The 12,508-nt window shown below is 37.5% G+C and overlaps 1 protein-coding gene across 3 annotated transcripts in view; it reads left to right on the top strand.

Annotated features, from left to right (window-relative positions):
- Positions 1-6,074: 6,074 nt before the first annotated feature.
- asic2 (acid-sensing (proton-gated) ion channel 2) overlaps positions 6,075-12,508 on the top strand; it is a 345,666-nt gene continuing 339,232 nt past the window's right edge. Inside the window, exons 1-2 of one of the 3 annotated variants that reach the window (XM_042721763.1) lie at positions 6,075-6,136; positions 7,660-8,291. In XM_042721763.1, coding sequence (XP_042577697.1) covers positions 7,677-8,291 — 615 coding nt within the window. In that variant the 5' untranslated portion in view covers positions 6,075-6,136; positions 7,660-7,676. Of the gene's footprint in view, positions 6,137-6,183; positions 6,747-7,081; positions 8,292-12,508 lie in introns of those variants that run through there. The other 2 variants (XM_042721756.1, XM_042721750.1) reach the window with 2 other exon arrangements.

Raw genomic sequence — 12,508 nt, 5'->3', positions numbered from 1 at the left:
GTATAATTACAGCCATCGTTTCTAATATGTCCGCTTTCATTTCTTTCATAAAATGAGAGATTTGTTCACTTATCCTCAGCATACTTGGCTCATCTAGATTCTGTCAGATGAATCACCCCAATGATGTCTATTTGACAGGCATCTTAAGCATTAACGTGTGCTGTATGGTGTGTATTAGTCACTAGGGGGCGACATGTGCACTAAAGATCAGACTCAGATTGAAGTGTGTAACAGAGTCATTACCGAGCCTAATGTGCCTCCACAAGGTCTTTAGCTCCAGTCCATAAAGATGTTACTACTGTCCCTTCCCTTTTCTTTAGGTCTTAGTAATTTGCCTCGAGTAATTAACTGACACTTGAACGGAAGCCTGATTTAATCAGTATCTGGTCTTCTGTCAGTTTGAAAAGCTGCTGATTGTTGGAGACACTTGAGGATCAATCTCCCAACTCTTCAGCATTGATTAGAAGACCTTCGCCATCTGAACCTCCATCTTGCCTTTTGAATGTGCCAAGTTTATATATATTAAAAAAATCTGTATTTATTTATTTCCGTGCTAAATTGTGAACTTATGTATTTGATGTGCAGCTAGAAGAAGTAAACTACTTTGATAATCTGCTCTTCTAAATCATAATTTTAATAAGGCAGGTCACTACATTTACTTCAGGTCTCGTGTTCAGAGTGATGAGTGAACCTGCCTGCAGCCAACTTGCTCTTATTTTAAACTTCTTGAAAATAACGGGTATCTGTGAAGAATACAACTTCTGTTTTCAAACTCAGAGAAATTGTCACGATTATCAGCAGCTAGAGCGATACCTTATTTCCATAATAGGCCAAAAATGGTTGTTATAGTAACCTAAAATCATGAATAAATAAATTAATAATTCTATTTTACCTAGTTGCCAAGCAAAGTATTCATTACCATTTATTACTGAAATAATTAAAATTAGACATTAAAAAAAGACAAGAAAAAAACTAAAATGAAAATATATTTTTCAATTCAAAATATAATAAAAAAATAAATATAAATAAAGAACAGAATTAAACATCACAAGGGTCTCAAGGCAGGCCTTACTAATGATAATCGTGATATATAACAAAATGAAATATCCTTATCTTTTTAATTACGCATGTTGCAATATAGTGGTATTGCCAGTAACCTATTTTAAAATGAATAGTAAATTAAATAAATGAAAGAAATAATCCAGCAGCAGTTTCTGTTGACATCCAACACTGGTTACCGCCCGTCATAAAACAGAAGCAAACACAGCACACATCTACTGTGGTGCAAAAGCATGTATATGAAAGACGAGGAACTCTACCCGCACTTAAAAAAAAGTTAGCTTGCCAGTGTGGAAGTTTTTTTAGATTCAGAAAAAATGATTCGTTAAGCCAGGTTTACACTACAGGATTTTAAGCCCGATTTGCAAGTAAACGAGCTCGTCGGCAGGTCGGGCTGTGATCAAGGGGAAATCAGTGGATGATCAGCGCACCACATTCTTTATGTATGAACAACTCAATGTCGCATCAAAGAGGCTCTTCTTCTTCTTCTTTTTAACGTTAAATGGAGACCAACGAGGCTCGCTGAAGCCAAGCAAATATCTAGCATGTTAAACATCTGAATTACGAGCGACTAGCTACACCCAGTGAGAGAGCAAGGCATGGGTTAAGGTCAGCGGAAGAAAAACAGCAACAGCAACATTAAAGGTGCTATATGTAAGTTTTTGACTCTACTAAAGCATAAAAATACCATAATATTTTTTTAAGATATTTAAGAAACATGGTAAGTTAGCATACTTGTTTATCTGAAAAACAATGCTACAGTTAGTTATTCTCCTTTACAAATGTGCGTTCAGTGTCGGAATGTCTGTCTTTGTTTTGGTCTGTGTAACCCGCACACTGCCAGTTTACCCAAATGTATTTCGTCACCCTGGGTTGCCAGTTGGCGGAAAACACCGCGTATTTAATTTCAGTCATGGGAGCTGCCAAACGAAAGGGGTCAGAGTCTGAGATCAAACATTCTACCCATCCTAAAAAGCCTCGGTATCCATCCAAAAAAAAGTGTATGATCAACGGTATAACAAAAGCCATATAAATATTGGAGATGCGTTTGAGAGATGGAGACAGCTTAAAACAGACAAAAGTTTCAAAACGAATGCTGAGTTGGCTAATTTTCTCCTTGACAGGGAAGTAGTGATGGCGAAGTGAAGCGTTCTGAACCAGTGAAGCTTTCACCACAATTGTATTGTAAAAAGGTTCATTACTTAAAGCTTTTCAACACAGTTTATGTTTTTTATTTATAAATGAATAACACCTTCCAAAGTGCTGCGTTCCATTACAGCCACTGGTTTCACATCTGGTTCTACAACTGATTTTTTGTTTTATTTTATTGTATATAAATAATGGTCATTGTCAAAGTCATTCATTTGTGTCGGTGTACTGGAACTAAAATAAGTCAAATAAGTGAAACATAAAATAATAATTTAAATCCATGATCGGTCTATTTTAACTCTATTTTTTTAACAAAAAAAAAAAATCTAACGCATTATAAAGGAATATAACTTAAAAGAACGCTGTGGTTCGCTTCGGTTGAACCAGATCCTGAAGCAGTTACATGGTTTTCAGACGATCTAAACTTCAAACGTCGTAGATCACATGCTTTTGGCAAAAAAATTTACTTCAAATGGCTTTTGAGAGGAATATTTTTTTTCTTATATTTTCACAAAATAGGGCGATGTGCGCTTTATAGAGCGCTAAACTCATATGTTTCATTCATACTTGACGCCGGAGGGAACCGTCATGCAGAAAGTTCACAGGGGAGACTCAAAGGAATAATAAAACTTATGGCGTTCCAGAAAATCCCTTATATGGACAAAGGCATCATGGACTATCTGTACCTGAATAAAATACAGATAGAGACGTTTGATTGATTAAATATGAGGAGAATTAACACACGATTGATGCAGTGTATGGTTTATCTTTGTTTTTCAAACCATCTCTGGTATTCTCATTAGAATAATGTATATTTAAAATGCAGTGCTAAGCGACTTAGCCCTTATCACTGTGTAGAATTAAATAATAATGCAATTTCTCATTCTATAAAAGAGGGCACATCAGTTCACAGTTTTATTTATTTATTTTAATTTTAAACTGTATGCAGTTTAGTATAATTGTCCCCTTTTGTATGCAATTGTGTGATTCATTGGCCAATAAAATAAGATAAAATAAAAACACACAATATAAGATGTATGTGACTGATTTCTATAGATATTGCGATATATCATTATCGTAAATTCATTTGGACAAGATAATCCTGTAGTGAAAAATTGGATGTTGTGATGGTCCTAAATTGAAGTAGTAGAAAAAAATGTAATTTTTTGTCATGCAAGATGCAGAAAAAATTGTTAGAAGCAACAGAATAGCCAAAGATGTGTTTTATTACAATTTTTTATATGTGCCATTTATCAGCCATAACATGAAAATAATTGGATTCCCAGTATCAGCCAAAAAAACTCCAAAAAGAGGTCTGTGTGTTCATGCGGATCAGACAGAATAACACAATATAAGGTTACAATGTGAAGTGTACTGTGTCAATGTGCTGTCCTTCTTTGTGGACCATATGGCAGTGGGTGTGGGCATCATTTTTTTTAAGGGGCACCGGTGCCAGTTCCAGATCACTTGGTGAGTATAGACAAAGGGGGAAAAAAGATTTACAAGTAAATATGAGATAGAAAAGCTACTGATATATTTTTATTTAGGATGGAAAGGACACTGATCTAGTAATTTTTAATAAATCAACCAAAATTGCAGTTAATTAAAGCCATTAATTACCATTTATTTTTGTTAGTTTTGAGTGACATGAGGGTGAATATGATTTATGGAAGATGCAACTTGATCGAACTGACATTTGTGTTTGAGTGATGTTTGCCATAGCATTTTAGACAGTTCAAAGTTTGAGGTTATTATGTTTTTTTTTTGAAAGGTATTAATACTTTTATTCAGCAGAGAATAGTAAATAAATAAAAAAAGTAACAGTAAAGACATTTGCAATGTTACAAAAAATCTGTTTAAAATAAATGCTGTTCTTTTGGAATCTAAGAATCTTGAAAATAAAAATGTATCATGGTTTCCACAAAAAAATATTAAGCAGCACAGAATGATTTCTGTAGGATCATGTCATGTGGCACTGAAGACTGGAGTAATGCCAAAGTCAATTTTCCTTCTATAGTCTTTGGTAATGCCTGCTAAAAATTCAGCATTGTCATCCCAGCAATAAATTATTTTTTAATTTTAAATGTATTAAAAAAGAAGAGTTGTATTTTATGTAAGTAATTTGTTTTTGAAAGGTACATTTAATATCCATTCGGTTGAATGGACATGATGCTTCAGGCAGTATGTATTTTTCCGTCAGGTCATGACTGTGTCTCATATCCCCTTTACCCTTCCAAACAGCTTTAGCTGAGCTCGTGTCATTACAGGCTGTCAGAGCTCCAGAATAAAGTTCCAGCCTCGCCTATTGATCTGTGTGCCAAACGCTTTCCTCGATTAGAATCAGAGCTGTGTGTTTGTGTGTGTCCTGTACAGCCATTTTGCGTAAATGTATTTGCAGAGGTTCATAAATTACCTCTTTGCTTATTCCCCTTCTCTGTTCCTCACATCTGCGTACCCAAGGCCGAAACGGATGAGAAAATCAGGGAACTGGAATGAGGGAATGAAAGTGTGCGGGAGAGAGACTGATGAGGGAGAGGGAGAATGAAATGGGTGTCAAGGGCAATGAAATAGAGAGGAACATTTTCTCCAACTCACCTAACCAAGAAAAAAACTAACAAAACAGAGAAAGACGTTTACGGTCTGTTGTGAAAGATAACGCAAGCTTCTTTCCGTCTTTCTGCTTGATCTGGGAAGGTTTATGAGAGGTGATGAGAGCTCAAGTACCCGTCCACTTCCTCAGGCTCTGCTGTCTTAATACAGTCTGGCATCTCCAGTCAGATGAGCCGTGAAAAACGTGGCGTAGACAATGTCATTTCCGAAAAGTCGCACTACATGACTGTCAGGAGGAGAGATGGAAGGAGAAATAAATGCAAAAAGTATTGTAGAATGATCTTCTACAGTGGCACTCGGAGATGGAGGAATGACATATATATTTTTATATATGAATTTTTTCACCAGCTGCTCTCATCCATTTAAATTTTATTTTTATCCCCTTCTGGCAAATCCTTACTTTCCTCCAAATTCAGCTCTTGCTGTCATCTTATTTTTCATCTCACAGTCCCTGTGCTCTCTCTCTCTCTCTCTGTTTTGTCCTGTCTGCTTGCATTACAACACACACTTGTAGCATCTCTCTCTCTCTCCATCCCTGTTCTTTATCTCTTTATTCTTGTCTATCTCTTTCAGTCATATTGCTTTTCTCAGTTCCCCTCCTTCAAGATTTTGTGACTTGAATGTTGTGCACACGCAAGCATTAAACTTAAAGATGCCTCACAGTTTTCATTACACATTTTCAGTGTGATAGTCGCCCGCCGGGCACCAAATACAGTATCTGTCATCATCTCCCTCTCTTTTCTCACTCTGTGTGTTCCCTTCATCTCCCCTTTTTTCGTTTTTGATTCTTTCCAGTCTCTCCGTTCCTCCTTTTTCCCCACAATCTGCTGCTTGTATCCATCCATCACGCTCTAAGCGAGAGGAGAGGAGTATGAACGCACGCGGGAGGAGAGGAGAGAGCGAGCGCGAGAGAGGAAAGACTGTACAGCGTCTCGTGAAGAGCAAGAGCAAACGAGCCTCTCTCTCTCTCTCTTTACCACAGTTTGCGTTTTTTTTTTTTTTTTTTTTTTTTTACATGTGAATGTGTGCGGGTATCTCACATCTGTACCGGCTGAGTTGTCGTTCGCGTGGATGCGGCGGGAAGAGGAGCGGGAAACGCCGGGCGCGTGATGGTTTGGTTGGACTAGCGCGGGAAGTGCGCGACTGGGGGAAGCTCACGCTCACACACTCCGTCGACTCAAGATCAACGACAACATCTTCTCCGGCCCTCTCTGACCCGCCTCTCTCTCTCTCTCTCTCACACACACACACACACACACACTCACACACACACACACTCATGCACGGCTGGATGTTGTGTCGTTAGGCTGCACGTGAGGTGCTTAGAATTGCCATTGGATGTCCAGTGACCGTATGTGTGTGTGCACGTGCATGAATTTGTTTATGGGGGATGGGATACTTTTTAAGCTCTGTAATGTTTTCCTGTCAATTTTTTGTTTCAATTGAAATAGCTTTATTGGCATGACACCATAAGTAATACAATAATGCCGAGCTTCTTTCAGAAATATGTGCTGGATTTGCTCTGTGCATTTTTTTTTTTTTTTTTTTGACTCTTTTAAACAAGTGGGAGAAAGTTAGAGAGAGAGATTTGTAGATGTAAAAAGAAGAAATAGAGGAGGGCGATGGTGTAGAGAAGGAGGATCCTGGCATTTGGAGGGGCTGAAATGATGGAGTGGGTGGAGAGACAGACGGAGGGAAACCCTTGGGCAGCATCTTCCACTCCATTGCCACCCTCTCACACTGCTTAACTGGAGCAAGATCTGTTCTTCCTTTACTCAGTGTTGTGTGTGTGTGATCTGTGGTCCTGCCTGATCTTTATTTATAGCAGCAGCTCTGACTACTAGTGTTCAATGGACCCTGTCTTTCTCTCTGTATGTGTGTCGCTCTCTCTGATTGGACAGGAGACAGTTTGGCTATGGTGTCAGGGGGTCTGTGTACCTTGATTTGTCTCTGTTTGAGCATATGTGTTAGTGTATATGTGCTGAAATGATTTTTTCTTTTCTTCTCCTGTATTTTCATTCGTCCTTTTTTCTTTCTTCATACAATACCTTCTTCCTTTGCGTTCTTTCTCCTTCCTTCCTTCCTCTTTCCTTCTTGTGTTTATTTCTCTTTCTGTCTTTTCTTCCTCCCTTCATCTTATCTTTCCCCTATAGTCTTTCTTTTCTTTCTTCCTTCCATCCCATCTTTCTCCTTCCTTCCTGCCTCATCTCTCTCTGTCGTTTTCCTTCCTTCCTTAATCGTCCCATCCTTCCTTTTCCCCTTCCTTGCTTCCTTCCTTCCACTCTTTCTTTCATCCCATTTTTTATCCTTCTTTCCTTCCTTGCTCGCTTCCTTCCTCCCTCCCAATCTCTTTCAGCTTCCTTCCTTCCTTCATTTTCTGACTGCCTGCCTTTTATTTGACTTTTTCTTATTTTCCTTCCTTCTTATCTTTCTTCCATCCCATCTTCTTCCCTTCATTACATAATTTCTCTTTCTTATTGTCCTTCCTTCCTGTCTTTCTTGCTTTCTTTCCATCTGTTCTCTCTTTTTCTTTCCATTTTACTTCTTTCCTTATTTCTGTGTCTATAACTGTTACAGCTTCTTTGGTCAGTAGGGTTCATGTTATATAAATCCTCCTTCTCAATGGTGTCTACATTCAGTTTTATGTTTTTTTCATAAAGTCTTACAGTGTCACAGTGTCTCTTTATGTTTATGTCAAACCCGCCACTTCAAGAAAGACTCTGTATTTTGTGATATATTATTGATGTGTCTGTGAAACTCTAATGAAGTGAAATATAGCCAGAATGAGCTGCCAGAAGGTGCCTGTGCTTAAGCTGACAGATGCTGTGTGTTTGCCTGCAGGTGTGTGCGTGCCAGCGATGGACCTGAAAGAGGGCTGTGGAAGTGAGGCCAGCCGTGAGACCGAGAGCGGAGGCATGGGGAGCTTGGGAGGCCCCACGTCTTGGCAGTCCTTTGCCCATCGAAGCACCCTGCACGGTTTGCGCTTCATCTTCCCCTACTCTTCCTCCACTTCTTCCTCCCCTTACTGCTCCACTTCACGCCGTCTGCTCTGGAGCATGGCCTTGCTGGCCAGCCTGGTCCTACTCGTCCTGGAGAGCACCGAACGGCTGGCTTACTTCCTCTCCTACCCCCACGTCACTAGTGTGGATGCTGTGGTTTCTGGCAGCCTAGTCTTTCCCGCTGTCACCGTCTGTAATCTGAACGCCTACCGTTTCACGCGTCTCATGCAGAATGACCTCTACCACGCCGGGGAACTGTTGGCTCTGCTGGACGTGCATCTGCAGATCCCTGAGCCGCACCTGGCCGAGCCCCACGTGCTGGCCTTTCTCACTGAGAAATCCAACTTCACTAACTACCGGCCCAAGCCATTCAGCATGCGGGAGTTCACTGAACGAGTGGGCCACGACCTGAAGGAGATGATGCTCTACTGCCGTTTCCAGGGCCAGGAGTGCAGCCACCAGGACTTCAAAACGGTGAGTGTCTGCAAGGTGTTTCTTTTATAAGGTATTTTTCTGAGGCTCGCTAGACCTGGAAGAAGTGTGTTTTGCTGTTGTGGACTAAAGCATTATGGGCTCAGTGTTGTTCGCTTTAAAGATTATCCTTGTTGTTCGGCTCTTGCGAAGGTTTGTAAAGAAATGATGATATTGATTCTTGCTGATGGTGTAGTTCCGGATGCTAAGCTGTGGTGTGAAGAGTTTAACTACTCTATTAAGCTACTCTCTGACTGTGTGCGGCTGGAAAAGCTTGTTTTCACTATTTGGTGCAGCTGTTTTCATCTTATCTCTTATGTAATGTGATGGACTAATTGACGATGTGTGGAATGCCTAGAATTCGTTGCATGTATTTTCAAAATGCTACAAGGATTTGGAACAGTTTCAACCTTTGGAACTCTAAAATATTTTATGGTTTTCTCCAAAAATTCTGTTTAAGACATAGTGGCTCTGTCTCAAAACCAACCGTTGCTGTGCTCCGCCTACATAAACTGCATCACAACTGAAACGGAATCTCATAAGCCACAGATCTGAGACCTTCACAGGCAGCAGCTTTCTTAACAGCCACTCAAGCACGCCCTGGTCCTCGTGAACCTCACGAGACTCACTGACACTGCGTCTCGTTCTGTTGTTTACATGTAGCCTGCTAATGATTCTGGAATAAAAGAGTTGTTTTTTGTAGGCTAGCTATTATCAGCATCTCCCTCGATCCTTCGTCTACATTTTTCGCTGAGCTTCTCACAATGCATTTTGGCCACGAAAGGCACAAACAAAAGCGTTTCAAAGTATCTTTAAAAGCATTATTCGCTGACTACAAATCGAAGCAGCCTTAGTGTCAGCAGCATGCCTATGACAACAAGACATGGTTTGTGAGACAGAGCCATTTGCTTTTTTTTACATCAGAAATGAAAATGACTAGTAGTTGCTCTAAATGTTTCAAGAAAACTGTCACTCTAGTATATTCTCTAACTGGTTAAAATGGTTTTAGTGGAGTGAAGATGTAAATGCTTCAAACCGCACACAAGCACATTATAAACAAACTTGGATGCACACACTATGCATCAGCTTGCTTTCTGCTGCTTTGTACTGTCTTTTCTTGTTTTCATTGATGATGTACAGTATGAGTCACTGTTTGCAGCAAACAGGCATAATAGTGTTCTTGCTTTTGTATTTCCTGGTTAAATAGTGCTGTCCTAGTTAACTATGGTAAAGGTTTCTAACAAAATGTAGCTCTCGACATTGAAGCAATTTTAGGGGCATTTATTTTTATATCAGAATGATTTTGAAATATGTGGCAGTATTTGATACAAAAAACAGTAAGGAACTCAATTAAGCATGAAGCATTAATTTGTATTGATTAATTAAGCATCAATTTGTGTTGAATAATTTGCTATAAATACAGCATACAGCTTATTAGACACTGAGTAGAAAACAACTCTTATGTAATTAGTAATGAACCACAGTTTTTAACTTTATATTTCGGTTTATAAAATGGCATGCAGGGATTTTCTAGCTCTGAATCTTTTTATTTTTTATTTTTGAACCTGTCATTATATATTTCCTTGGTTGTAACTACTGTACAGTCAAGCCAGAATGATATAAGCTTCTCTTTATGTTTCTTCATAATGTACATCATGTCTATATTACAGAATTGCCCTTGCTTTGATGTCATGACCCTCTGTCCACTGACAGGCTGTGTGTTATCACACACTGAGAGGCAAGGACATCAAATGGCTGTGCAAGCTGATTTACTTTGAATATTTCCACCATTTTAAAGATGTAGGCAGCAGATATCAAAGGCAGGAGTGAGTCTTGGTATGGCATGACCTGATGAAATTCTTGAAATTCTATTCATTAGATATTATGTGTATTGTGTCTGCATGTTCCTTCTACCCTGCATGTGGGCTGATACAGTAGGTGCTAATGTATGCTAATAGTCTGGTACTAAAGAATATAGAAACACTCCATCTGATTCCACAAGTGTGGATGAAGACATACTTTCTTTGTAATAGGTGAGCACTTTTTTTGCTTAAACATGGGCTTGAGTGTGCTATACCTTAGAGAGGATGGAATCGAAATGAAAAAGAAATGGAGAAAATGTCAACCAGCAGTAGTTTCATGTTTCATGTTATTTTTGTTATGAGTAGGTCTTACAGGTTAATAGTAGTGTTGTCCCTCAAATGTATAACTTTCATACAATACCTTAAAAAATATCTATATTTAATACTATTTTCAAAAGTTGCCTCAAAAAGAATTACTGAACAGTATTGAGGTCGATTTACTTTTGACGATAATCAAAGTATTTTATCAAGTATATTAAATATTGTACTAGAAATACATAATATTACAATAAAGCTAATACATTAATAATAAAATATTTATTATTATTATTATCATTATTATTACAGAAAAAATATTTTACTTGTTATACAGCTGCACTGTAAAATGAAAAACCTTTTTTACATAATAAATTTATTAATTGTTTTCACAGCAATAGTAAAATTATAATACATGTATTTAGACTGAACCATCAAGCTTTTTTGTGTGTTTTATGTTTGTGTGACAACAGGTTTACTAATGTAGTGAATACTGTAACCATCTGTCCACAAAAATGTTGCAAATTGTGCAAATGTAAACAAACAAACAAACAAACAAACAAACAAACAAACAAACAAACAAACAAACAAACAAAAACAGCATAACTGGAGCACATTGCACTGCCAAATGCATGTTAAACTCACAGATGCAGAGATGGAGTTCACTGTATTTACTGTGAACTGATCCGCTCTGAGATGCTGAAAACACTAGATTGACACTTGTAGTTTTCAAAACAGATAATACTTTATCAAGCAAGTCTTTTTCTATTTTTATGCAAAAAATTAGTATTTAGTTGGTGTTCATAATGAAACAAGATTAGATATATATTTTATCTTATGAATGTTTGTAACTTGGGAGATGTAGGACACGTGGCCTGATGATACATGCTCATGCTCTGGCATGTTGTGTAGTAGTGATTATGTGCAGATGACCCGAGTTTGACTCTGGCCTTATCCGATTCCCAATTAGTTCATCCATCATTTCCTGTCGCTTCTACACTTTCATATAAAATTATAGGCAATATGAGAATAATTTCACTTTTGGGTGAACACCAAGGCAGACATCAACTATCTGTCATGCTGTGAGGTGTACAGTACTTCTTAGTTCAGACTGGTCACAAATGACAGCGTTGACTGAATTTTTACCAGTCTGAGTCCGTTCTGACATCCTCATTTACATATGAAAATGAAGTTATACTGTGCAAATTGTTGCATAAAAGCTGGCAATATGTTGCCTTGAAAAGGAAGAAAAAAATAAAAAATAAAAGTTGACTTTTAAATATGGTTCCAAAAGTTCTTAAAAAACCCAATGTATTTCTGTGTGAAAAACATAAAAAAATCTAAAGAATCTTTTTCCAAATAAAGAGTCTATATTTAATGTAGTGGAAAATTTTGCATTAATGTTAAAGGTTCTTTATGGAACCATCAATGCCAATAAAATACCCTTTATTTTTAAAAGTGTAGTCAAAAAAAAAAAAAAAAAAAAGAAAGAAAAAAGAAAGAAAAATTAATTTATGACAGATGGAGATAAGCTGATAATTATTCTTATGTTATGACCAATAACTGATAAAAAGGGTTTTATTTATTTTGTCTGCATAAATTAAAATATATCACTAAAAACTAAAACTTTTTTTTTCTTTTAAAGTAAATTTAGGCAGTATGAAAATGATACTGTATGAAAAATGGATTTTATCATTTTAAGATTTGCTAAAGATTTCATTTAACATTGTTATTAAATTCTCAATATTTTTTAAACATTTAAAAGATAGCAATGACAAACTAGATGGAAAAATGTACAATTGTACAATTAAATATCCAATATTGTCAGATATGGTTACATAAAAAGCTCTAATATGATCCGATAGCTAATAAGGTAAGAAGAATCACTAATCACTTTGGTTTATTCCTTGTGTATTATTTCCTCCATCACCATAATCTACAGCCAGAAAAGAGTAAAACAAGTTGAATTCAGCTGCAAGTCTTAAGCTCCCTTCACATCCCACAGTGCAACACCTCAGTAAAGAGTGTGCAATGTTGGTAAACATTTCCATCTTTTTGATTCTTCCTATGATTGTGTATTGACCACAACAACACTCGGTAATT

Source organism: Cyprinus carpio, chromosome A3 (assembly GCF_018340385.1).
Source record: "Cyprinus carpio isolate SPL01 chromosome A3, ASM1834038v1, whole genome shotgun sequence".
NCBI classification, from domain to species: Eukaryota; Metazoa; Chordata; class Actinopteri; order Cypriniformes; family Cyprinidae; genus Cyprinus; species Cyprinus carpio.
Note: the sequence above shows the minus strand (reverse complement) of the source record. Positions and strands in the feature narration are given on the sequence as shown.